A 27,326-nucleotide genomic window follows, 5' to 3' on the forward strand; every position below is an offset into this window, starting at 1 on the left:
TTTGGGATTACGATTTACAATTATGGCCCAAAATTTGTTTGCATTAAGGTACGCAACAGATTTTATTAAACTTCTCCAAGCCTTTATATTAAACTAACTGTTGGGTAATGGCCTACTACCTACTACTACTATTTTCAAATTGCTTAACAAATTTAATTCATATTAATGTTCATCTGTTCATCAATCGACCGAAATGCTGCTAATGTATCTATAAATTAAAACGCCTAATAGGGAGTTTGGCAGATACCACAAACTTACCACGTCCGTCTGTAAGAATGCAAGGCTCGCAAAAGGAACTGGAATCTCGGTTTTCTATACCATTCCATTCCGAAGCCCAAGCTGGAGCAGATAGATTTGCTATCACGATAAAACTTAACATGAGAATACATAAGCACTAAATGGATACGAGTTGAGTTTAAAATTTCTAGAATGACGGAGTTGCTCAAACTCTATGCCCCGATGCTTGTACGGAACAATTTTTATAGAGCACAGAGAGAGTTCTGTAAAAATAAGGAGAAAGATCGTTTAATACTTGTAGCACATAACCCGAACACGACTGTTCAAAGCGTAATCAGTCGTGCATCTAGACAAGCTAAGTGGAAAATAATTTCTTGTTGTTCTACAAGGAAGTGAAAAATCGACCTAAAACGGCAGAGATCTGCATGCTATATGCCGGCGAAGAAATATGTAAGCCATTTAAAGTATTTACTATACTTGTATATTAAAATATGTATTCTAAAATATGTAAGCCATTTTAAGTATTTACTATATATTAAAATATCCTCATGTATTCTGTATATATGTATATATATTCTCATGTGTAAGAATTACCCTGACACTGATTGCATTTCCAGTTGCTGTCTTGTACACGTCAAATTCTTATTTCCAGCGTCAACCTCAGTTTTGTGCCTGCAACAGTTTCTAAATGGCACAACACATTTTCATCGCCTCTACTTAGTTCTTTCCTCGTTTCTCTCGTTGTTGGGTCCTAAAATCACGTCCTAGCTGTCAAAGTATTTCATTCGTTAAATTTGGCCAAAAGTTTTCAAATTTGCGCTCCACGAACAGCGCAAGTTCGTAAGTATCTGTGCCAGCGCAAATGCAGTTGTCTGTGTGTGACGATGAGTGGCAGCTAAATGGGGACCAGGCTAGCGGCGACTGAGTGCCGATCCATTCAAACGTGGAAAACTTGCAAAATATATTATTAAGTCGTTCTTCGTACACTCAAATTGTTCAGTAAAAGTTTGAGAGAAGTACTTAGCTGTTACTGTTTCAAATAGGCAAGCCAAATTTCTGACTAGCAGCTAAAATACCAGAGATGCAAGTGTAGAAAGAAAAAAAATTATCAGCAATATATCGAAATTTCAATTTGAAATGTACTTCAATGAGTTTTCTTAAAAATGAATTCGAAACAATAATCTAGGATCATCGATATAAAGGACTTAAAGTACATATATGTGTAATACTTAAGTATAAAATATAAATGTTACTTTTCAGGCTAAAATCATGTTTTTTTAATTAAAAAAGAAGCTGTTGATTTGCAATCGATAAATTTTTTAAGTCCCAATTTGAGTTACGGCGTCCGTTTTAACTTTTGCCCAACATTCAACTATTTCCTCATTCCCTCCCCGCACACGCCACTTGAGTGCAGTTATTAACAACATCATCTCTAACAAAGTAGTTTTAATAAGTTTAAGTAGTTTCTGTGTGCCAATGTTTAATAACTTGCTAGCCCGGCTTTGACCCCATCCAACTCTTTGAAACAATAAAACCACGAAACTGTAGTCGGTCAGAGGAAAATGGTTGGCTTTTTCATTTGCGAGCAGTTGGGAGCGCGCTTTCCGCATTTAAATTTGTTCAAAGTTGCAAAATATAAACCACACAACCAGAGCTTAGTGAGTTAACGGACTTATTAAAATTTATTAGACCAGTTAGGGCCCTTACTTAAAAATGTTGATAAACATAAATAAATTGGAGAGACTGTTTGGTATTTTGTTTATTTGATTGTCAGCAGTTGTGAAAAGATTAGATTGGACTCGCACTAATTTATGTCCCAACTTATGGCCACGATTGAGCAAATTCCATTGACGGTTTTCATTCACAACTTTGGTTGGGTTATAGAAAACCCGATTACCATTGTTCGAATAACTAAGTGGCCTAGCAGCCATGCTGTCTAAATGAATTGGTTTTCAATCAAATAGTGGTTGTAGTCAAGCGATTCGATTAACTTAAGAATAGGCCATTAGTTATTTCAAGATATAAGTCAAAAATACAGATAACTTGATAAATGTTTCTTATATTATTAATGCAGTTATCAATATTACTTATTACTGTTAGCTGTACTGAAACAAATCATTACTAACAAAGGATAGATATTTATTATTTATTTTTCACATGCAATCGAAACGGAATCTATTGCTGGCAATCTGAGTATTGTATAGAAAGAAAACTTTAAACGGCATGTATAAAAAATGATCGTACATTCTTAATGATTTTGGAAATTTATCTCGTCTTATTATTATTTATAATATTTGTTTGCGGCAACCTTTCTTTAATAGACTCAATCGATTATATAGTTGTATATGTTAATAAGCAATAAGAAGGATTCTTTTTAATCTTTTTACATTTTACTTAAAAGTGAAGGGTTTTAAAATGTATTGTAAAAATGTTGGATGTATGTATAGTAAGAGGCAGAACAAGTTGTGTTTTAGATTCATGGCCGTGTTGCCGTCCGTGTAGGGGATTTAAAATAGTCTTGTCCATTTGTAGATCAAGTTTATTGAAAACTTCTCATTATATTAATTTATTTTGGGTATTTTTAGCTTTTCGTCTCAAATATATATAAAAAGTCATGGGTGGCCTACAGATCAGCCATTACTTGATATATTTTTCATGGACGTCGCACAAAAACTAACCATCTTCCAGGGGCCAAACACGCCTGAAAGTATGCAACTCTTGTTGTTTGCATTTTAAGAACACCCAACCCCGCACTCTCTGACTAACCGGCTCACCGAGAGTACAACTACTACTTATTTAAGCATCAGTCTGCCAAGACTAATTACATTAATGAAGTATCATAATTAAAACACAGCCAAGCGGCGACCTCTAGTGAAATGTGTAGCAAAGGCGTCGACATGGAGCAGAACAGCAGAGGGAAGGATGACGATGCCGATGCTGATGACTAGGATGGCATGGTGTGGTGTCGTTTGTAGTCTATTGAAAAGCAGTCAGGCGTTTCTTTTTCTCCATTTTACTGCAACTATTTGAGCTGGGCTCCTCAACGTCTGGCGCTTGAGCGTTCAGCTCTATTTCAATATAAGAGTAAAGTGTGTCAGGCATGTAGGCGGGGAAGGCACAACTGTCGCACAACTGGTGTCCCTGCTTACTTGCCGTGCATAATGAAGTCAGGTGACAGTGACAGCTTGCATGGGTTGTGCAGTTAATTAGGGTTAAAGTGGCTTACAGCTGCGACTGTCAGTTAGTCAGTTACTCTTTTGGGGGCTTGCTAATAGTGGAGTGATTATGCGACGGTGGCTTAAAGTATGCCAAAACGCAATACCTACTATCCCACCACTCTCCTACTATTTTGGGCTCATCAAAATATATGAATATTTCTGCCCCGACATTAAATTGCTGGCAAAGTGGCATAGAAATGCAAAACCAAACTGAAACATAACCATTACATTTAAGTACAATTGCATAAACAAGTGCAATATATGGGAAGAGAAGAGAACACTTTACAAGAAGAGAACAAAAAGAAGCCAAAATGCGAGCAACAACTTCAAACGAATGCCCGCAGAATTCCGGCAGCAATAAAAGCACTCAAGTCTCATAGACTTCCGGCTGCTGTGCACTTAATGTGACATGTTTTTGCAACAGCTTTGGTTTTTCAACTGTTTTTCTGCAAGTCTCCATCTCCCGCTATATTTGTCCTTCAACGCGTACCTCCCTCCCTAACTGTCTTCCATCCTCCCGCATTGTCTCTTATTCTGGCAGCTCGTTCCGGCCAGAAAAGGACAAACAAACTTTAGTTCTGTTCTGTTCAGTTCAGTCCATGGGATGCACATGCACGCTTTCGTCCTGAGTTTTGATGCATTTTGCTTGTTACCAAATTGTTTTGCATTTTTGCCATTTTGCATATTCCCATTGAGGTTGGGAGAGATGTGGAAGAGCGGGTAGATGCGGATGGGATGGCAACGTTGAAATTGAATGCGTTTTAGTACCATTGCTTGTTCTAGTCATTTCAAATGCTTTACCATGCGATTTGCATTGCTTGCCAAAAAGGGCAAAAGAAATTGAATTGGCAAAGATTTATTTCGTGTGAAAGCTATTTAATATTTAATGCAATCGGAACAAATCCAAATCGTTGCATATGCAAATTGGTATTTATATTTTAAGACACAAATGAAATGATACGTAAAATTTTCAAAAATTTGTTGCAAAATAATTGAATAAACGAATATCTTAGAGACGATATAAATTTTATTCAATTGAAATTTTCAAAGTGGCCAGCTTGCTAAGCCGGTCCATGTACGTTATGGAAAAGCTCCGGCTATGCATCTTTTTTTTTATTATTTTTCTCAATAACAAAAATACCAAGAAAAGATTATAAATTGTTCAGAATGCTACACCCCACGACCCTTCAGCTCAAATTGTAGTTTCTGCCTGCTCAAATCCTTGCTATTTTATTTTGCAGTTGCCAACAAGCAAAATAGTTGTGACAATACTGCTGCAGTTCATATTAAATAACAAAGTCCATTCGACCAGCTGGCAATGTTGCTTGATTTATTTCTGGCGTAAGTATCTATATACATATGTACGATATGTTATGCAGGCATCTACGGGTGTTTTGTGCATTAAGTGTACGGCCATTACCTGACCAATAAATTGCCGTATACTAGTAACTCCCAATTAGCATATCGTATGACCCCATTAAGTATGCGCCCCGTTGATCACCATCCGAAGCGAGTGTTTGCTACTACCGCACATACATACCCATTGAGAGAGCCAGACGCGCAGACATCGTATAACTTAAGCAACTGCTAGCCAGCAATATGTAAATTATGCAAGTCTCAATTAATCACGCTGAGGGCTAGGTCAGGGCAGTCCTTGGCAGGCCAATAGGACGACTGCTCCAAAGTAAGGAATGCTACCTCGACCTCGGTTAGGAAGTGGCACGCTTCATTTGCAAGGCATTAGGAGAACTTCCTGATGAGGACAAAACCGCTATTTGTGGTTAATATAAAATAGCATAAATACAATTTAGGTGGAGATAAATAATTTCTGGAAAATCGGCGAACTAATAATTTTATTAAAGTTCTTAATACTTGCAATGCACTACAGATATAGCATTGATAAGCCTCTGATCTAGTCACTATAAGTATTCGAATTTATCCTCGCATTTCTGCAATTTATATTTATTCATTAATTTTAATTAAATAAAAAACATTATACGGCTCTTAGTCCTTATTATAAGGTTGTATATCTCACTTATATTGACAGCCCAGAAAACGAAGTACATACATTAAATTATAAGAAATCTTCTTGTCGTACTAGGAATTAATAAGCAAATAAATAAGTAAATAAAAAATTAACGAAGTACAAATAATGTTACTACTAGCTGTTGGACGCTAGCTTCTGCTGAATTGTTAAACCGTTTTATGGTTAATTCATATTTTCGTTTCACATTTTCTGGTTGAAGTAATGCTTTGAACGCTAGGGAAATGTTTGCGTAGCACAGCGCGAATGAAAAGCACTGTAGAAGGACTTGCAGTAGTAACATGCCTGAATGGACGTGCACATACGAGTAAATGAAGGCAAATGTCGCCAGAAATTCCGCAAATCGTTATAGTATATATGTGCATTTAACATTCATGTAACATTTATATAAGCAATAGGATATGTATAAGATTACGTAGAACTGCTATTGAATGATAACTTAAATACGAGCAAAGCTAAACGATTTTGAGAGGTTACGCCTTCAAATTTGAAGCAACAAAGTTGAAAGCAACAAAAAAACTGCATTAGAAAAACTTCTATTTAAGCCGTTATGATTGGCAGTTGCAGTGCAATTTTTTATAGCAAAAAAAAAAAACAAAGGGTGTTGCAGATTTCTATGTTTACTATTGTATTCAATTGAATTCCACAAGACAGAACATTTCCCTTTGCGCATATGGAACACCCCCCATATGAAGATTATGTGTGCATTTGTTGGCATCTTTGGAATAAAATATTCACAATCACAGGTGCACAATATGCGGGGCGGAACAAAACCATTGCAGGAGTCATACGGCATCTAATAAATTATTAAGGGCTGTATTACAAATTATAGTAGAGAACAATTTTTTATCAAATCAAGAACTCTGTTCCCAGAGTATGTATTTGCTGCTTAGTAGGCAACTTCTTAAACACAAACACAATATTAGTTAGAAAATTAAAAATCTTCCAACATGGCTGCCGATGATAAGTTAAATTATATGGATGAAGAGTTTGCGAACTACGCCGAATCAGTCAGTTGTCTGAATTTATTGAGCTTTCCATATGCGGATCGGTGCGAGTTCGTAAAGAAAACGCCGGAATGTGTGGAAGAGATGCGTCTTCTTACCTACACTATGATATTGTCCTGCGAAATTGGTGTGAAAAACAAGTTTGAGGAATGCGTATTTATATCGGTTTGTGTGGCATTATGTTTCGAGTTCCTTCTGATGCTGGCTTATATAGCAGATGTGTAGTAAGTTTGACTTTTTTTAAAAGCTTACCTGTAAGCTTACTGCTCGGGGTGCAGTTACAGCCCAGCGCTCCGAACAATCTCCAGACATTTGCACATGAACGAACATTTGGCGGGAGTTACAATTTTGGCGTTTGGCAACACTTCGCCGGATGTGTTTGCAAATTTGGCGGAGCTGAAGGGTACGAGAGCAGTTTTTGCAAACAGCATGGCAAGCTCCTTATTTGTCACAATGTTGACCGGCGGGGTCGTGTGCTTCCTCAGTCCATTCCGTATGAATGCTCATTCCACAGTGCGAGACATTTTGTTCATCATGATGGGTGTGCTCCTGATGGAGTTTTTGCTAGTAGACGATGATGAAGCCGATATATCAGAGTGCATTGGTGAGATTTGTATATTTTACGCATACATTGGCTTTCAATTTAAATCTGATTTGATGCAGCGATGATCATGCTATATGTACTTTATATTGGTGTCAATATGATCGACTTGTACTTGATGAGGCGTTCCATTAAGAGTGAGTATACTGGGCAGCAAAAGAGGGCCATTATCTAACCACAAGCTACAGCCATACAAATAGAAATGGAAGAGTTGATGTATGAACCGGAAACCGTTGAAACGCAGATGAAGTGGAAGCGATATCAACGCAATTTAAGCGAGATGCTCAATGATGTTGATGTTAAAGAAACCATTGATCCTGAACTTACGCGCAATGCTCATTACGATCCGAATAATTCAAAAAATGACAACCTTTTCCGAGATGCATGGCACGTATTAAAGCCCTTTAAAATGAAGGAGTGGCATGAAAGTAGTACAGTGTGGCGCTCAATTCTGTTGGCAAAAGCTCCAGTGGTCGTGTTGTGCGGCTTACTGATTCCACTCACGAATAAAGAACACGATAAACATGGCTGGTGTAAGCTTCTTAACTGCATTCAAGTGGTTATCACGCCATCTTTGATCGTTATGGTGGGCATGGGTGAGAAGTGCTAAGAGCTGAGGGCAATGATCCAACTGCTTCAAATATATAAAATTTTTCTAGGATACATTGATCGTTCGTGCTCTGTTTGGCATTTGGAACTGCAGTTTGCGTATACTCCATATCTGATCCCTCTTTTTCCGTTGGCTGCTCTTGTCTTTTGGCACTCACGTACTGATACTCCGCCTTCCTACCACTGGGTAAGTGTGCGAAAAATGCAGTATATATACATAATCAATGACTATCTCACAAAGATATTCAGTTACATAAGCGTGGCTGGTTCGATGTTTCTGCTATATGTTTGCGCCACCGAAATCGACAAAATATTCGATTTGATTGGAACAGTGTTGGATATATCCGAGCATTTCATGAATGCCACCGTGTGCTGTGCATGTAACTGCCTCGGTGATCTGGTTACGAATGCTGTGCTGGCCATGCAAGGATACGAGAAAATGGCCTATGCTGCTTCTATGGGTGGTCCATTCTTTAGTAGGTTGAGTGCTAAGTACCATGGATCTATCTTCTAAGGGTCATCAATCCTTTTGCAGATATTCTCATTGTTACTGGTGCTACTTTTATATCACGAATTTATCTTGGTCTGGAAAATAAGTGGGAATCGCAGCTTGGCGAATATGGCCTCAACTGCCTGGTATTTCTCATATTGGGGCTGTTCACAACTCTGATCTGGACCTCTGTCCTTAATTTTAGGGCCAGACGCTCAATGGGAATTTTTAATATGTGCATCTACTTTCTTTTTCTCTTATTCAGTACTTTGGCAGAGAATGGTATTATACACAGCTATCGAAAAGATCATTTTATCAGCATCCAATAATAATTGTACATGCATAAATAAAATATTTTACACATACAATAAATGTATATTCATATACGATAAATGTATTTTTAATGGTATATACTTTCCCTTTATCGGCTTGTATGACCATGGAGAGTTTTTTTACCCTGTTTTTACCCAAACGATGAAGGTGTATACTAGTTCTATCTGATGTATATGAGCTGTTTTTGCTTAAAACTTCTTCTGCAATGGACGAATGTAACTTAGTGGCGGAAGTTTGTTCGGGTACAGGGTATTTCACAGTCCGGTTTGCTCGACTGTAGCATTCTCTCTTGTTGATTATTACAATATCGCAAGCTAATATTGTTTGGTTGTTAATATTGCCTTAGCAGGATATACGCGTTGCCACACAAAATCTCCCAGTACGAACGACTTTGATGTTTATCAATATTTATTAGTTTTTTAATGTATTCATGGTTCATAGCACTGTATCATACATGATCTAGGAGTTGTCAAGCAATACTTGGTATAATTTTATTCATTTCATTTTATATTTTTATAACCATAATATTAATGGAAATCTTTAGCTTTTGATTGACCGCACATAACAAGTTGGTCTATTAATAAATCAAATAATATTGAAATACAATTAAAGATTTGTATTGGGGTCAAATTCATAGAAAATAGTTTGTGGCTTTATGGGTTTGCTTTACTCAATTTTAATTAAAAAGCCTTTGTACATCGAAATTAGACTTTAAATGTTTGTTCTGAAACTTTTAACGTTATATAGCGGAAGCCCCAAATGCTAATATAATCGACATATAAAGTCGATTTCTCGTTGGAAAGATCTTTGTATTGGGGTCAAATTCATAGAAAATAGTTTGTGGCTTTATGGGTTTGCTTTACTCGATTTTAATTAAAAAGCCTTTGTACATCGAAATTAGACTTTAAATGTTTGTTCTGAAACTTTTAACGTTATATAGCGGAAGCGCCAAATGCTAATATAATCGACATATAAAGTCGATTTCTCGTTGGAAAGATCTCCTGAAAAGCTAATGCAATTTCATTTGGGTGCCCTTGGACATCATTCTTTCGACGAAACATTGAGGTTATAAGTTTCCCACTTTGTCAGGATGTTTGATTGGCCCATGCTGCAGGCATGTTTGCTGTGAATAGTTTTATATAAAATGTAGAACGTATTTTATTTACATTTTTCACCTCGAATATATTTATATGTCATAGTTATCCACAACCCACTAGAGCGTTCTTTTTTATTAAAGTATAAGGCTGTGGCAGAATTTATTTTACATTACTCAGGTATAGGAAATACATCATCCCTTGAATAGGAGTGTATAATGTTTTGCTCGATCAGAATGGCAAAAAATATATACAATCCATAGATGCCCATGGAGAAAATACCCGTAGAGCGCCGAGCAAAAAAGTTTAGTGTTGAGGTCCACAGAAGGGCAGAGAAGAGGCCTAAATTCAGAAAAATATACGCGTTTTCACCATAATCTCCAATCTGTTCATCCATCGTCGCCTCCATACCACTCATAATTTTTGCTGCCAATACTGCGCCTGTGGCCATCAGCACAGCTGAAATAAAATATATGAGCTAGCATAAAAAAAGTAAGCATTTGTTTTGCTTACTGAAAAAGGGACCCCCAATAGCAGCAGCATAGGCCATTTTCTCGTAACCCTGCATAGCCATTGACGAGTTGGCAACCAAGTCTCCGAGCGCACCGGCCACAGCGTTTACAGTAACGCCCATGAAATCCTCTGGTATGTCCAAAATATTGCCAACAACTTCAAGTACCAAATCGATCTCTGTTGCACATATAAATATTATGAACATTGACCCAGTGAGATTCATGATGGTGAAGACCTATACCGAAAAAAATTGCTTTTAGGCCGCGTACATAGAAAATAAATGATATCTACTATGTGGTAACGAGGCGGTACGTCGGTGCGGGAATGGAAAAACACAATGAGGGCCAAAGGAATAGTAACTATGAAGCTGTATTGCGCGTATTTTAATTTTAGGTTCGTATACCACCAGACGTTCTCCTTACGGTCAACAAACATGGCTGCACAGGACGAAATGAATGGCGAAAGATACAAGTAAGTAGGCGACTGAAAGATACTTACCGCCACCCACCATAAGTGTTAGTGCTGGGTTTAAAACGATGTGAAGACAATTGAGCAACTTGCTCCAGCCATGCTTGTCTATCTCATAATCCACCAGCGGTATATAAATGGCGCACAGAAACACTACAGGTGCCTTGGCCAAGTAAAATGCTTTCATAAACATATTGTGGTTGCGCCATTCGGAGCAATCAATAGGTTTGATGGATTCAAAAAATTCTTCAAAAAGACGGATATTTTTTCCATGGCTGAGATTATAGAAAACATTACGGGTGGCTTCCTCGTTGACGTTATCGTGGCCCCGGTTTTGAGGCGTTCCAAATGTGAAGGTTGCTCGACTTTTTCCGCGTTGTGAACGCTTTCCACTGACAAATATACTTGAAGTGCGTTCCACAATCTCAATAGTCTCATCCTCATTTAAATCGTCATATTTCCGCTGCAACTCGTTTAACTTTCGGGTCATTTCCCTTGTTAGCGGCTTACTTCTCAACTCTTTGATTTCACGCTCCATCACTGCGAGCAAAAATAATGATATTTAGTTGGAGTATATGCATGCCATGGTGGCTCTACTTACTTCTCATGGTGATGCGCATAATGTACAAATCGAGCATATTTACCATCAAGTAAAAAATATATACCATGCATAACACTGCCAAACAAAGTACAATACATGTTACAAAAATAACCCATACTAAGTGGAAACACTCTACATACTAATGCACTCGTTCAAGGTCACTTGGCCTTCGCTAGCCATTACATATTCAAGCAATGATATGCCCAGTATAAAGAACAACAGATCTCGAATAGTACTATGTGAATTCATTTTGAATGGGCTTATGTAGCAGACCAAACCGCCAGTGAACATCGACACGAATAGCGCTGTGGACATGCTATTGGCAAACACTGGCACTTCTTCTTCGATGTTTGCTAAATTGGCAAATAGATCTGGAGATGTGTTCCCGAATGCTAACAATGTAACTCCTGCCAAATGCTCGTTCATATGTAGGAGTCGTGAAACGACCTTCAACGCTGGGCCGTAACTGAAAACGGCGATTTTAAAGAGAAGATACAAATTATTTGATTGACTCACTATAGATCAACGACATAGCCCAGACACAACAGAAGCTCTGCACAGAGAGCCAGAAATATGCTGATAAAGACGAGCTCCATGAATTTATTCTTACATTTGAAAACACAAGACATCAACTGCATATAGGGCACAAAATTTGTGCCCGATACACAGTCCGACGAGTTCATCACAAAACTGCATCGTTCTGCATATGGAAAATCCTTGACCACAAAGCAGTGAACCAATTGCAAATAATTTTCGAACTCTTCATCAAGTTCGTTTGGTTCGTATTCCATTAATGTGCCACTTCGTTGCCGTTTGTGTTATGTGTAGACTTCAACAAAGTTTCTGTTAGTATTTTAAAATGTGCCTATGACAAAACTCTCCATTCCGACTTCCAACAAAAAGTATGGATACATACTAATGAATGGTTTTTATGGCTGCATATTATTCCGCAATTTTGTTAACAAAATTTAAGATATAGTTATAATATTAGGTTGAACATCAATAGGCAACAAACCAATGCTTTTAAATCACTTTCCACACATAAAACAAAGAGAATCCGGGTCAGTTTAAAGATTTCCAGCCATTACACTTCTGGGAGACAGCAATATCAATCAAGGGGCCAGCGCGTAACCTCGCAAATGCTCCATTGACCGGTCAAAGAACATATACTACGAATGCGATATCCTGACTATTTGTAACGAAACTGACCGACTCCCATAGTTACATCTCGAAAACTACCTCGAAGATGATCCCAAGAACACTCTTCACATTTAATCACATCATTTACTGCCCATCAAACAGATAATAATAATAAGGAATCAAATGATTATTTCCCTTACACGTAATTTGCAAAATGACAAAAAATGGCTTTCTTCTCACACTGCAGCAAGAAGGGAGTCATAAAATCGAGATGCCCAAAGGGTACAAGGGTATATTAGTTTTGTGCGAGTGTACATGGAACACACAGAAGGAGGCGTGGCAGACCCCACAAAGTATATATATTCTTGATCAGCATGACAAGCCGAGCCGATATAGCCATGTCCGTCTGTCTGTATGAACGCAAGGATCTCAGAAAGTATAAAAGCTAGAATAACCAAACTTGGTATACAGATTCTCCGGAGCCCGAGAAAGGACGAGTTTGTTCATTTTTCCCAATGAAACGACTTTAGAGTTGCTTTCTTGTTTAAAGCATGAAAGAAATAATTCATAAAGTTTGAATTCGGTGTATAGTACATATGTGTAGTAGGCGGCAGAGAATAATATAAAATAAGAAAGTACACATATTCCGTTACTCAATATTTATTGGCAATTCTACACATTCTGCAATGGTTAGACCGGTGCCAAACCTAATTGATAAAGAGTTTGAGAGCTTTGCGAATGAAGTCAGTTGTTTTAATGTCATCTCATTTCCTTATGCGGAGCGCTGCGAATTCGTAAACAACACCCCAAAATGTACCGATCAGATGCATCTACTAACCTATATGTACCTGATGACCTGCAAAATTGGTGTGAGGAATAAGTTTGAGGAATGCGTTTTTGTCACTCTTTGCATAGCATTTTGCTTTGAATTGCTTTTGATGTTGGCTTATACGGCAGATATATAGTAAGTACTTGTGATTAAACAAAAATAAAAATCAACTGGTCTCAGACTCAGCTTTGGTGCAGTTTTAGTCCGGCACTGAGAGCGGTCTCCAGATATTTGCATATGAACGAGCACTTGGCTGGGGTAACAATCCTGGCGTTCGGAAACACTTCCCCAGATGTGCTCGTCAATTTGGCGGAAGTGAAGGCGAGTAAGGCGGTATTCGCTAACAGCATGGCTAGTTCCATATTTGTCACGATGTTTACCGGCGGATTGGTGTGCTATTTGAGTCCATTCCGCATGAACGCCCATGCAACAGTGCGAGATATTTTGTTTATTATGCTTGGCGTGGTGTTAATTGAGTACGTTTTGAAACAAGATTACAAGGTCGATATATTTGAATGCATGGGTAAGGTAGTTGTAGCCGATAATTGAAGATATAAAATGTACTTTTGAGCTTTACCCGATTCAGTGTTGGTAATGCTATATATATCCTACTTGCTTGTAAATATGCTTGATTTGTACATGATGAGGCGCACCATTAAAGGTAAGCGGATTACCTTTCACTAAGACGCTGGAATTCTACTCGTCCTCCTCAATGTAGCCATAGAAAAGAAAATTGAGGACCTACGGAATCAACCATTTTCGTTTCCACGTAGAAGAAAACGGAGAATGTATGAAAGACAACTGAATGAGATGTTAAATGACTTCGAAATCGATGTTAAAACAAAGGGAAAACGGAGAGGCGAAAGAGTCTCTGGTCGGAGAAGCATCGACCCCACGACTACCCGAAATATTAAGTATGATGCGGCCAACTCGAAAAATGTAAATCTCTTTCGTGAAGCTTGGCAGGCGGTAAAGCCCATCAATATGGATGAGTGGCGTAGATATGGTATATTCTGGCGATCATATCTCCTTGTGAAGGCTCCTGTAGTTGGTGTGTGTGCCCTTTTTCTTCCACTCGTGAACCATGAAGTCGACAAGCATGGCTGGTGTAAGCTTCTAAATTGCATACAACTTTTCACCACTCCGAGCCTGATTTTCTTGATGGGCATGGGTAAGTGGTAGGCAGAACTGGGTAGTTTACCCCGTAGCTCACTCACTCTAAATTGTTCTTCAGTGATTATAATTATGCCCTACTCTAGGGTACTATGATCGATCAAGAAATATCTGGTATTTGGAAATAGACATGACATACGTACCTTATATCCTGCCACTGCTACCATTGTCATTAATAATATTTTTGCATTCACGCACGGATATTCCGCCCTATTATCACTTTGTAAGTTCGACAAAGGCATTTAAAATTAAGTTTTGAATTTGTCTCGTTTCCAATAGATTTTCACTTATTTAAATGTGGCTGGATCAATGTTTATTATATATGTCTGTGCTACAGAAATCGATAAAATTTTTGATTTGATCGGCACAGTGCTGGATATATCTGAGGACTTTATGGGTGTCACTTTATCCTGTGCATGTGGAGCACTTGGTGATCTGGTAACGAATGCTGCTCTAGCTCTGCAAGGCTATGAGAAAATGGCATTCGCTGCGACCTTGGGTGGCCCTTTTTTCAGTGAGTAGCACTTCTGCGATTTTAAGCTTTAGTGGTTTTTATTATGTTCTGCAGATCTGCTTATTGGTACTGGCTCGACCTTCCTCGGTCGTATTTATTTTGGTCTGGAGGTTGAGTGGGAAGAACAGATTGGCGAATATGGAAACAATTGCATAATATTTCTATTATTGGGTTTATCCACCACATTGCTGTGGTCATCGGTACTGGACTTTAGGGCTCGGCGCTCAATGGGCATATTTAATATATTGGTCTACGCGCTGTTCGTGCTGTTTAATGTTTTGGCAGAGAATAGCATTGTGCACAGCTATGCGAATGATATTTATCTCGAAGTGATATGATTTTAAGAAATACTTTAAATTGCGCAAGTGTATTAGCAATAACCATCGACTTCTATCGGAATGACATTAAGGTATACGATCGAATGTGCCATATTTATTATAATGGTGTTAATAAATATTTCGCTTTTCTCTTCGATTTCTGGCGCTGAACGTCCTTTATTTCTGAAGATTAGTCTTTTGATTTCTAAAATATGTCTATAGCTTTTTAACTTTCAATAGAAATAAAATGAACAAAACACTCTGCTGTCTCAGATTTTATGAATTTTCTAACGAAATAACGAATGAATGGTAATAATCACTGTTTTGACTAAGGATCCACTAATAGTGTTGGGAGAAACTTTCGGAAACAATCGAAGATCCTGAATCAATCGATTTTGATTTTTTGTATACCCTCTTTGAAGTTTAAACAGAAACTGACAATAACAAAAAAAATTTAACAAAAAAAAAACACAGAGACATTGTTTTTATTTGATTTTATAATAAACTCCGTGCAATGGACGAGTATGAGCCAAATGAAATTGACGAAGAATTTGCCACATACGCTGACGAGGTTAGTTGCAATAATGTCCTTAGCTTTCCATACGAGGATCGTTGCGAGTTCGTAAACAATACGCCTGATTGTGTAGAAGAGATGCATTTGCTAACCTACATGTCGCTGATGTCCTGCCAAATTCGTGTGAAAAATAAGTTCGAAGAATGCGTTTTTATCACATTCTGTTTGGCTTTATGCGCCTTTATGCTTTTGATGCTGGCCTATACAGCAGATATTTAGTAAGTACTTTTGACTTGTCGCCGCATAAGCTCATCAGTGGACCTGTGACTCAATTGGGGCTCAGTTTCAGTCCCGCTCTCCGAACAATCTCCAGATATTTGCACATGAACGAACATTTGGCGGGAGTCACAATCTTGGCGTTTGGCAACACCTCGCCAGATGTGTTTGCCAATCTGGCGGAAGTCAAGGGCTCCAAGGCTGTTTTCGCTAACAGCATGGCTAGTTCCATATTTGTCACAATGTTGACTGGCGGGGTGGTGTGCTTTTTAAGTCCATTTCGCATGAACGCCCATGCAACAATACGAGATATTCTCTTTATCATGTTGGGAGTGCTAGTAATGGATTATATACTAAAAAGTGGCGAAGGCGTGGAAATATCAGAGGTTATTGGTAAGACAATAGCTATCTTAATATTAACAAAATCTGAGCCTGCTGCGTTACAGTGATGGGAGTGCTTTATTTAGCCTACTTGGTTGTAAATATGCTTGATTTATACATGATGCGGCGTACTATTAAGGGTAGGTGAACAACTCAATGTTGTGGGGCATATAACTTAGTGTTTGATATAGCCCTAGAGGCAGAACTGCAGAAGATGGTTGGCCAGCCAATGACGCCTGAAACTAGAAGAAAAAAGAAAATGTATGAAAATAAATTGAATGAGATGAAGAACGATGCAGATATAGATGTCAAGACTGAAGTAAATGAAGGAAGATCAAGTACTAGATCAAGTATAGATCCCGAATCTACTCGCAATAGAAAATTCGACCCGTCCCATCCGAAAAATGATAATCTTCTCAAAGAAGCTCTCGAGGCGTTAAAGCCCATAGATTTCGATGAATGGAAATCAAATGGAGTGTTTTGGCGCTCATTTCTTCTGGCTAAGGCTCCTATAGTCGTAATGTGCGGTCTCTTCATTCCACTCGTCGATCAGGAGGCAGACAAACATGGTTGGTGTAAGCTACTTAACTGCATGCAAGTGTTTACCACGCCAGTCGTGATCGTGCTAATAGGCATGGGTAAGTAGCGATCGTGTCAAATCAACCTCAAGTTTAAGGTATAGAAAAATGTATTTGTTTTTATTTTCGCACCTATTTAACTATTTATACCCTTTAGCTTTTAAAATTTGGTTCATCTCGAAAGTAAATGTCTGTCCTTTGAACTGCATTCAAACACAAATTTGTTGAATTAGTTTATTGGGACTAGTGTTCAAATTAATTCCCTTTCCTTTAGGATATATTGATCGCTCTCGCACTGTATGGCATTTGGAAGTGCAATTTGAATATGTGCCCTATTTGCTTTTACTGGCCCCACTGTCAATTGCTATGTTTCTTCATTCACGTACCGATATTCCGCCCTCTTATCATTGGGTGAGTCAGTCGTTATATACGATCATAAATTAATGATCTCCATGTATTTAGGTATTTACTTATGTAAGCGTGTTGGCTTCAATGTTTGTGCTGTATGTAACTGCCACGGAAATTGATAAAATATTCGATCTGATCGGAACAGTGTTGGATATATCCGAGCATTTCATGGGGGCCACCGTGAACTGTGCATGTGGAGCACTCGGCGACCTGGTAACAAATGCCGCATTGGCCATGCAAGGGTATGAGAAAATGGCCTACGCGGCTACTATGGGTGGGCCTTTCTTTAGTAAGTAATGGGCCTTCTATATGGCAACACCTAAAGGACAATATTTCTTGCAGACCTGCTAATTGGAACCGGCGCAACTTTTGTTGGTCGCATCTATTATGGCCTGCATATTAACTGGCACACACAGCTTGGAGAATATGGCCCCAATTCCTTTGTATTTCTGCTAGTAGGCTTATCTACCACGTTGCTCTGGTCTTCGGTTCTAAATTTCAGAGCACGGCGCTCTGTGGGCATTTTCAATATATGCATATACTTGCTCTATGTCTTGTTCAATGTCCTAGCGGAGAACGATATTATGCACAGCTACGCAAACGATGAATTTTTAGAATTAGCATAATGTATTGGCGAATGATAGGAAAAATCAAAACATAATAAAATTCAGAATATTGTGTGGATTTCTACGTATTTTTTGCATTCGGCCAGAAGACAGTAGATATGACGAAACTGTTCAAAATTGTGTTAATAATTCCAAAGTTCTAGTTATTCCCGTTTCTGGCAAACTTTCCTATCTTTCTGTAAAATTTGCATAACGAACAGTCAAAAAGCTTGACCGGTAAAGAGATAAAAATTTTATTACCCTGTATCCGAAGGGTATACTAAAATACATACATATACATGGTGCGTACCAAAGTAAACAGGACTATTTGAATCTAGCGCCCCCTGGTGGCGCTATCTAGTAGAGAGAGTGAGCGCGCCCTTGACGAAGCCGGTCGCAAGACGCTCATACTAGATCTGGACGAAACTCTGGTCCATTCATGTTACAATGATCCGGAAACGAACGAGCATGTCGGCTGTAGTAACCAAATTGCACCATCAGTGTCTATGTGGAGGAGCTGCCGGTGATTTTTCAAGTATTCAAGCGTCCGCATGTCGATCTATTTTTGAACTTTGTTGCCAAGTGGTATGACATTGTCATTTATACAGCCAGCTTAGAGGTTTATGCCTCGCAAGTAGTAGACCATACAAGGGCGTCGCTTCTTTCGTCGACACTGCCGCTCTGAATCTAGCGCCCCCTGGTGGCGCTATCTACATGTCGATTGGTGCGTTAGAATCTGTTATCTTTATCGATTGTCCGTATGTTTGTGTTATCGGTGCGAAAATGAGCTTCGAACAAAGAGCCAACATTAAATTTCGTTTTAAAATTGGTCAAACTTTTACCGAAACGTTTCAATTGATGGAACAAGTGTGTGACGATGATTGCCTATCCCGTAGCAGAGTGCACGAGTGGTTTCAACGTTTTCAAAGTGGTCGTGAGGACATAAATGACGATCAACATGTGGGCCAATCAAAATTTGTGATCACCGAAAATTCCATCGAAACTGTGCGTGAATTCATCAAAAATCAGCCGAAATCATCATTGAAATTGATGGACATCGATTTTGACCGAACATTTACGAAAGGTGTGTGCACGGTTTGTTCCGCGCAAATTGACTGACGACCAAAAATTGCTCAGAATCCAACATTCGTAGGACATCATTAAAGAGATCAAAAAGGACAAAAACTTCCATTACAATATTGTGACTGGTAATGAAACGTGGTGTTTTCAATATGATCCCGAAACGAAACGCCAGTGCGATGAATGGAAGGCACCGGACGAGCCGAAACCCAAAAAATCGGAAATTGGAGAAGTCTAAAGTATTGTCCACAAAAAATTTGTTCCACCTGGCCTAAACGTTAATGCGGTATTCTACCTTGGAGTTTTGAAGCGTTTGGTGCGCCGTATTCGACGTGTTCGGCCCGAATATCGCGAAGATGAAAGTTGGCGTTTGTTGCATGATAAGGCGCCGTCTCATCGATCGACGTTTGTGACCGAATATTTGACCAAAAATCACATTTTAACCATTAACCACTCGCCGTATTCACCTGATATGGCACCGTGCGACTTCTACCTTTTCGGAAAAATGCATTTGCCCATGAAAGGAAGACGTTTTGCAGACGGGGAGGCCATTAAAAAGGCTTTCACCGGCATACTGGCGGCCATACCGGCCAACGAAATATTTTTTGGTTAAATACAACAGCATTTGAGTTTGAAATAATGTTGCCCTATTTTCTGATATTTACCGACTTTTATTGGTGCAATATAATCCATATAAATACCATACAGCTAAAATAACGACTAGTGTAATAGTTATATTGCTTTAATATTAGGTAGTATAGTCAAAAAAGTTGCAGACAAACGTAAATGTACATGTACACGAAATGTACATTTGAAAGAAGTTTGGCAGCAAAAAGCTATACTTAGCTTTATGTGCAACGTGAAGTTCGACAAATTTGTCTGATTATATATTTATACTCTGTACATGAAATGTACAAGAGTATATTAGGTTTGCGGGAGCTGAAAAATGTTACAGGCAGAAGGAGGCGTGGCAGACCCCACAAAGTATATATATTCTTGATCAGCGTGATAAGACGAGTCGATCTAGCCCTGTCTGTCTGTCTGTCCGTCTGTCCGCCCGTATGATCACCTAGATCTCAGAGACTATAAGAGCTAGAGACACAAAATTTTGCACAAAGATGCCTTATGTGTGTACGCTATACGAGTTTGTTTTATTTTTTTGATTTTCCCCCCCACTTCCCCTCTATGGGTTTTCCCGATTTTCCATTCGTATAATCGCCTATATCTCGGAGACTATAAGACCTAGGAACACCAAATTTTAGTCCAAGATGCCTTGTGTGAATACGCAGAAAATGTATATTTTGGAATTTCCGTCCCTCCCCCCTCTCCCCCGCAAATGCGATTTTCTCTAACTCCCGTAATTCTTAAACTAAAATTTTGGAAATACCACCAGTTGGTTATTATGTGTCCGTGTGTCAAGTTTCACTATGATAGACCGATTTAACAAGAAGTTATAGCCATAAATATATTTGCTGCTGCAGCGCTGCCCAAGCGCTGCCCACGGCTGTTGTTGATGTTGCTGTTTAGTTGACTGCGAAAATGCTTACACAAACACAAATAGACGCACATAAACATACATACACTCACACAGACGCAATTGCTAAGTAAATATGCAATTATACACCCTTTACGTGAGTTCGAATACCGAGAGAGGTAAAATCGATCCAATTTTTTTTTTTTTGTTTTTTTTATTTTCTAAATTATTGTAAACATATGTACAGAGTATTTCAAAGTCGGGACACCCGACTTTAGCTCTTTTACTTGTTTTAATATATACTTGTATACCAAATATTGATAATGTGATTGACAATTAGTACATCCTTTCTGACATCTGTACGACTCTATTATTGTATCGCACAATATTGAGAAACGAACTTATAGTCCTGGAAATGGTTGATGAGTTGAGTGACAGATTTGTTGTTGCATACTTTTTAGTTCCATCGTGTCATAGTCATCGCATCGCTAGCGAATTTACTGTCAGATATCATTTTCACAAAAGCGACAAACACTAGTATATTTGAATTTGATTTTTATTTGAAAATTTGTTCGTGACCTAAAACAAGGAAATAACTATAATGTAATTAATAGCACTTATTGCCCTTCGAAAGCTTAAACTTTAATTCAACTTAGTATAAACCGGTTGGGATCGTGCAGTGGTACAAAAATGGTGATGCACCTGGACCAGCAAGAGCGTATCACTTCGTCGTCGTCGTCGCCTGCCGTGCCGACTAACACTGTTCTCAAGGTCCAAGCAAAGGAATCTAGTTCGGGAAGCAGTTTAAGCAGCAGAAAGCAGCACGTGTTGTTGGCACTGACCCAGCGTTGGACAATTGGTGGGCCCACGCTTCTCTGTGTCGCTGAGAAATTCGGCAAGTACTTGAAGCGTATGCTCGCTAATCTGTCAAACAGAATCAAAGACATAGTGCGGCCCGATACCAACTTTACTTATAAGGAGGTGCCACTGTCGGCGGAGAGTGAGCGCGCCCTTGACGAAGCCGGTCGCAAGACGCTCATACTAGATCTGGACGAAACTCTGGTCCATTCATGTTACAATGATCCGGAAACGAACGAGCATATCGGCTGTAGTATGGTGCCGCCCAATACTGAACCAAACTTCACCATCAGTGTCGATGTGGAGGAGATGCCGGTGATTTTTCAAGTATTCAAGCGTCCGCATGTCGATTTATTTTTGGACTTTGTTGCCAAGTGGTATGACATTGTCATTTATACAGCCAGCTTAGAGGTTTATGCCTCGCAAGTAGTAGACCAGTTGGATGCGGGTCGTGGCATACTGAGGCGTCGCTTCTTTCGTCAACACTGCCGCTCGTCGACCAACGTGCTAAGCAAGGATCTATGTTTGGTTAATCGCGATTTGCGACGCACATTCATCATCGATAATTCTCCCAATGCGTATCGAGACTATCCCGAGAACGCCATACCCATCAAGACCTGGCTGTACGATCCAAACGACAAAGAGCTGCTTAAATTGTTGCCCTTTCTAGACGCGCTGCGCTTCACCAAGGATGTGCGCACAATTCTCAGCCGACGAGCACATTAGAACCCTTCTTTTGTTCCGTTCTACATCTCAGTGGTTTATTTCATATGCTTATTTGTGGCAGTCACTGCTATTAAATGCTCAACTATACGATTGAAATGTTTCTCTTTTGCTAAAGATATGTATAGACTCAACACAAGTTTAGTTTACTTTGGCGCCACATACGGGTACTCACTATCATAACATTCGGACTAGCAAGTAACCAGAATAACAGCAATTATTGAGTTATACCTATACATACACATATAGTATATAGAGGGACCGTCAACTTGGCGGTTGGGGAAGTGGCTGCAGCAGCAAATCTGTGTCGCTGAGGTGCTCGTGACGCGCTTCGATGCTTGACGGAGACGGTCCCACTTTGGTGGAATTAACAGTAACGCCAAAAATAATTGCAGTGAAATACCCCGTACCCAGACAAACTTCCAGCAGTGAGTTATATACGCCCCTAGCAGAAGCAAAAAGAAGAAGAGCTAATTTGATGTGCTGTAGTTTGTGGGTGTAGTACTGGAGTGAAATTGTTTCGCTCATAACTTTTCTTAGAAATATCCGATTTCGATGTACTTGTGACAAGTTTGGTTTATGTAGCTTTTAAAATGTGGACAGTATTACAAGGTGTGTTCCAAAGTAAACAGGACTTAAAAAAAAAAACGAACGAGTGTTTTAGCTCGTTGGCCGGTATGGCCGCCAGTATGCTCTACGTCTGCATAACGCTTTCCTTGGTTAATTGGTTAAACTCAAAATAAATTATTTAATGTTGAGCGAATGAATAAAAATTAAAATTTATAAATCATGATGAATATGCATAGAAAACCCTAAAAAAAGGATATCTGTAAACTCCTCGCTTTCTCAAAGTTATACTATAAGTGAATAATTTTTTCGTTTAAAAAAAAAACATATATATATTCATTATTTGCGGTCCCTGATATTAATGAATAAAAATATACTTTTCAAAACAATTCAAAATAAAAAAAAAATCACCACGTATATAGCAACCCAGTGTCTTTTATATCAATTCTTCGCCTTTACGTTTTCTTGATGTGCTTGTCATATGTTTGTTATCTGAGATTGCTGCAGTTGCTAAAATGTCCTTTCATCTCTCGAGGTATCCATTTATTCAAGCGAATTATAGCTTAGAATGGCCACTTAACTGAACAATCTCGTTTTTTAGGTATTCGCTATGTTTTACTCTCTTTCTCTCTCCCTTTGCCTTTTTCGAAGTACATTCTGGCAATTGAAACTTTTCAGCATTTGAAAATTTATGTGCTAATTTTCATTGCTGTCGCTGAAACAAGCAAGTACCGGCGTTTTGCCGCTCGCTTTACTAAATGGAGGGCAACGAGTCTGGCAACGAGTTGTTTTTTAGACCCGTACTCTTCCAACTACTGTCACTCCGACACACCCACCCACACACACAAACCCGTAAACCGTCACACCCAGAAAACGGAGCCTTACGGATGTCGAACGTTTAAGCACAATTGACTGCGCCACGGTGCATGGTTGCAATTGAAATTTATGGCGGCGCAGGTGAAAGTTCTATTCTGTTGCCTTTGCTTGCCATTGTCGTCGTTGACTGTCGTAGCGACGGGAGCGGGTGATGGGAGAGAAGGAGCGCTAACAATTCATTGAAGATTTATATCCATGTAAGTGCGCTGCCGATTGTTTGTAGGAGATGTTGGCACTCTAGCCTTATGAATTACATTGCTACTTATTTAGCTCTGCGTAAAGTAACCCTTGTGGCACATGCTCCCATGCTCCCCCAGTGCCCTCTTGGCGCATCATTTCCATTTGCATTGTTAATTGGCTAGAGCCAAAAACAGTACAGCCCACCACAATCAACAATGGCTTGACAAAAAGAGTGAAAAGCCGAAAGAGTGCATTTCTGCCAGCGCCAATTTAAAAGCCACTTCTTGTTTATTTTTGCAACTAAGCCAGAGCGCTTCGTTTACAATGCAAAAACTTAATTAGTGGCTCTGGTTTTTGTGCTTCTCCCTTTCGATTGACACTTGCCAACAATAAGTAACTCCCTGAGCTGAGATGAATTAAGAAAAAAATACGAGTATATGGAAAAATGAGAGAGGAAGATAAGTAGTACAAGTATGTTCATCAAGCAGACATTGAGTGCACTATGTAGCTATGGGAATGGCATTTCAGACATTCTTTCACTTTTTCAATTTGCATAACGGAGCTATTAGGTTGAGAAACAACTAAAGACTCCCATAAGTGAAATACAACAGTGGTGCCTTTAATTCCACATTTTAAAAATGAAACGTGCATTTGAAAATTATGTTAGTCTTCGTGTTAATGTTGACCCCATTTTTATTTGCAACAAATCCAATTGTATAACAAATCAACCTTTTTAAGCAAGTTTTCGCAATCAATTGCACACCAGCATACTACGAGTATTAATCAATATTCTGGCCATGCCTCGTTTTATACTATAGTATAACGCAGTCAGCTGAAAACCTAATAAATTGTCACATTTGATTTGTCGCTGTATGCCATCCATATGCATATGTATATGTATAGTGCATAGCTGTCTGCCAAAATCTTAATTAAATTCGCAGAATATGTATTGCAGCACAGCAATTAAACATTTGGTTTCGACTTTCACAACTTTCCGCTCGACAGTATGCCGAGCTCAGATGTGTTGGTCGATGTAAATGCACAGAATCAGAACACTATATAATCATCTCACTAACTATTAGTTGCGAGTTGGAAAAGTTGGCAATTAGCCAAGCTAAATAGTCGGCATATTGTCGAGGCCACTACACTTATGACGTATCCTTGTATTTTAAAGCGCCCTAATTTCGCTTTTTTTCGTACTGAGGGCTATTTTTCTTCACCGGCGTAGATCTAATATCATTCCATCTTAAGAATACGAGGCAGAAAAGATGTGTAATGACAACTTCAACTGAATTGACTCAAGCTATTTTATCCTATGCCGGCAGTCGGTTTTTATTGACATAAATATAAATAAATAAATTTCGCCTTAAAATGAAACTGAGCTGAATTTGTATACTCTGCACATCAAATGACAAGAGTATATTAGGTTTGCGGGAGATGAAAAATGCAACAAGCAGAAGGAGGCGTGGCAGGCCCCACTAAGTATATACATTCTTAATCAGCATGACAAGACGAATCAATCTATCTGTCTGTCTGTCCGTATGAACACCTGGATCTCAGAGACTTTAAGAGATATAGACAACAAATTTTGTTCATCTATATCTCCACCCCCAACAATTAGGGATTTTGCATAACTTCTATTATTCTCGGATTTTTTGACTCAAATTATGATAGGCTGATTTGAAAGGAAGTTATACCCAATTTCTACTATACATATGTAAATCTGCAGTTCTACACCCTTAACGTGAGTTCGAATACAATGGAGGTAAAATCGATCAAAAATTTTACATTTTCTTAATATTCTTTTTTTTAATTTCTATAATTATTCTACGCATATGTACAGGATATTTCAATGTTGAGACACCTGACTCCTCCACTTACTTTTATTTATTTAAATTAACTATTTAATTTAAAAAAAAAAATTTTTTTTTTGTGTGAGGGTATTTCTATGTCGGGCTGGCTCGACTGTAGCGTTCTCTATTGTTTTATTTTGTGCTATTAGTGGTTTTCATCGATCGTTCCTATGGCAATAAAATAAACTTTTACATTAGAATTTGAGCTCCCTTTAGCAGACACAAGTGACAAACCCCATGATAAACTATCGTTATCAATACGAGGCAGAAACAACTCGGCGAAGCGAAACAAATTTCATTATGTTATTAAAATGTGCAATTCTCATATAAGATTTAATAAATACTATATAAATGGGCATTTCCCAAAATGTAGTTGTTTTACAAAACATGTAGCTTCTACATTTGTTTTATGTTTGGGTGAAACATAAAACCGGTTTGGTTTTGCTTCAACTACTTTCCTACTTACTTCAATAGTTTTTTCTTCGGAGAATCAAGCAAGAAGCGATTAAAACTGTTTTGAAGTCCTTTTCCATTTACACCTCAACGAGGCCATGGTTACGTGTATGAGTTTTTATTCTATCAGCAAGTTGTCAATGGAAAGCTATGTATGTCGCCTAATGTGTTATTATATTCTGGACCATATTTTTCATTTTGATTTGTTATTTAGGACTTGATGTGGTAATGTCAGAAAATGTTTACTACTTGTATATCGTATTTGAAGAGCAGTTGAGAGTTCAAACTAAGTCCCAACTTATGGCATAGTAAGTAGCATTGGCGAACATCTCATGGTTTCTTCACCTCTTCAATTCAAGGGCTATAACAAATACATTTCTCAGCATAAACAATACATACACGTATTAGCAAGAATCAAAAGTTCATTGAAATTACAAATAATTATCATAAATGTTGGGCTCAAACATGTTTATTTCTGATATAACAGATATTGCTCTCTAACAAGGACTTGCCGCAATTTCAGTTAGCACAAAATATATTTTAAATGTTGAAGAGAATTAGCCGCTAGCTTTCAAAACATTTACAATTGCAGGAAGCTGGCTTAAAGTTAAATAATGTTAACCTGCTTGGCATCTAAGCTTTATTCAGGCCAAGCTCAAATCTAAGCTCGTTTTAAGCTCTTTTAAGTGTGATGATGAGATGAGGAGTTATCTGGGGGGCTTTGGCGCTGCCAAAATCTCAACCGCTACCCAGGCATAGCCTAGTTTTACGCTAGCTTTCGATTATTCTACGCAAATTTGTTGGCAGAGCAATAGAAGATGATAAAGGTGAATTCCTCAACCATTTTTCGATTCTTTTCGTCCGCAAAAAATAAAATACTTTACCTATTTTTAAAAAAGTTTCTTTGGTTCTTTTACCCTTTGTCAACGTAAGTTATTATTCTGCAATATAGGCTGGAAACCTGACAGCGATTTTGCCCAAGTTCCGGATACAGGCATGCAGTGTTGCTAACTTTTTAGAAGGAATAAAAAATGGTTTTTGACGGGCTGGGAAGAGTAAAATAAAGTTTAACAATTTTACAAAAAAAAAAGCGTAAAAAGCTACATTTCTTTTTAGAAAAAAAGCAATACTTTAGACATGTCACAAAAAATTTGCTTGAATATTCTATTTTTTGTTTTTAAAATGAATTGAAACTAAATACTGTTCTAAGATATTTTCATGTTCTACGAGTATAACGAATTAATGAAATGACTGAAATTAAGAATAAAATAAATACAATGAACTGGGAATATAAAAATTCTGGTTTCTTCTA

The 27,326-nt window shown here is 38.4% G+C and overlaps 5 protein-coding genes across 9 annotated transcripts; 4 read left to right on the forward strand and 1 right to left on the reverse strand.

Annotated features, from left to right (window-relative positions):
• The first annotated feature begins 6,449 nt into the window (after nt 1-6,449).
• Nucleotides 6,450-8,535, forward strand: LOC115634492 (mitochondrial sodium/calcium exchanger protein-like). The gene is made up of 7 exons (XM_030532248.1): nt 6,450-6,730; nt 6,785-7,110; nt 7,170-7,244; nt 7,296-7,703; nt 7,767-7,903; nt 7,958-8,192; nt 8,252-8,535. The coding sequence occupies exons 1-7, from the start codon at nt 6,450-6,452 to the stop codon at nt 8,533-8,535; spliced, it is 1,746 nt and encodes a 581-aa protein (XP_030388108.1).
• Nucleotides 8,536-9,719: 1,184 nt separating this feature from the next.
• Nucleotides 9,720-12,075, reverse strand: LOC115633905 (mitochondrial sodium/calcium exchanger protein-like). Of its 4 annotated transcripts, none has more exons than XM_030531409.1 (7): nt 11,732-12,075; nt 11,356-11,681; nt 11,216-11,290; nt 10,645-11,154; nt 10,438-10,583; nt 10,147-10,381; nt 9,720-10,092 (listed from the first exon to the last, which is right to left on the reverse strand). In XM_030531409.1, the coding sequence occupies exons 1-7, from the start codon at nt 12,004-12,006 to the stop codon at nt 9,806-9,808; spliced, it is 1,854 nt and encodes a 617-aa protein (XP_030387269.1). In that variant the 5' UTR covers nt 12,007-12,075; the 3' UTR covers nt 9,720-9,805. The 4 variants fall into 4 exon arrangements, 3 of the variants coding, with proteins under 3 accessions (XP_030387269.1, XP_030387270.1, XP_030387271.1); XM_030531410.1 differs by having other exon boundaries at nt 11,826-12,009; XR_003996396.1 differs by lacking the exon at nt 9,720-10,092 and having other exon boundaries at nt 10,319-10,381; nt 10,655-11,154.
• A 957-nt stretch (nt 12,076-13,032) lies between these two features.
• LOC115634224 (mitochondrial sodium/calcium exchanger protein-like) lies at nt 13,033-15,343 on the forward strand. 2 transcript variants are annotated; one of them, XM_030531815.1, is made up of 7 exons: nt 13,033-13,319; nt 13,382-13,707; nt 13,771-13,845; nt 13,903-14,355; nt 14,444-14,580; nt 14,637-14,871; nt 14,926-15,343. In XM_030531815.1, exons 1-7 carry the CDS (start codon nt 13,042-13,044, stop codon nt 15,207-15,209), a joined length of 1,788 nt encoding a protein of 595 aa, XP_030387675.1. In that variant the 5' UTR covers nt 13,033-13,041; the 3' UTR covers nt 15,210-15,343. The 2 variants fall into 2 exon arrangements, with proteins under 2 accessions (XP_030387675.1, XP_030387676.1); XM_030531816.1 differs by having other exon boundaries at nt 13,238-13,319; nt 13,365-13,707.
• Nucleotides 15,344-15,702: 359 nt separating this feature from the next.
• On the forward strand, nt 15,703-18,029 carry LOC115634494 (mitochondrial sodium/calcium exchanger protein-like). The gene is made up of 7 exons (XM_030532251.1): nt 15,703-15,980; nt 16,046-16,371; nt 16,425-16,499; nt 16,551-16,997; nt 17,212-17,348; nt 17,400-17,634; nt 17,688-18,029. The coding sequence occupies exons 1-7, from the start codon at nt 15,703-15,705 to the stop codon at nt 17,969-17,971; spliced, it is 1,782 nt and encodes a 593-aa protein (XP_030388111.1). The 3' UTR covers nt 17,972-18,029.
• Nucleotides 18,030-21,090: 3,061 nt separating this feature from the next.
• On the forward strand, nt 21,091-22,184 carry LOC115633958 (CTD nuclear envelope phosphatase 1 homolog). Its single transcript, XM_030531476.1, has 2 exons — nt 21,091-21,107; nt 21,161-22,184. Exon 2 carries the CDS (start codon nt 21,195-21,197, stop codon nt 22,086-22,088), a length of 894 nt encoding a protein of 297 aa, XP_030387336.1. The 5' UTR covers nt 21,091-21,107; nt 21,161-21,194; the 3' UTR covers nt 22,089-22,184.
• Nucleotides 22,185-27,326: the final 5,142 nt, after the last annotated feature.

Source organism: Scaptodrosophila lebanonensis, unplaced genomic scaffold (assembly GCF_003285725.1).
Source record: "Scaptodrosophila lebanonensis strain 11010-0011.00,11010-0021.00 unplaced genomic scaffold, SlebRS2 tig00000001-arrow-pilon, whole genome shotgun sequence".
In the NCBI taxonomy this organism is placed as follows: Eukaryota; Metazoa; Arthropoda; class Insecta; order Diptera; family Drosophilidae; genus Scaptodrosophila; species Scaptodrosophila lebanonensis.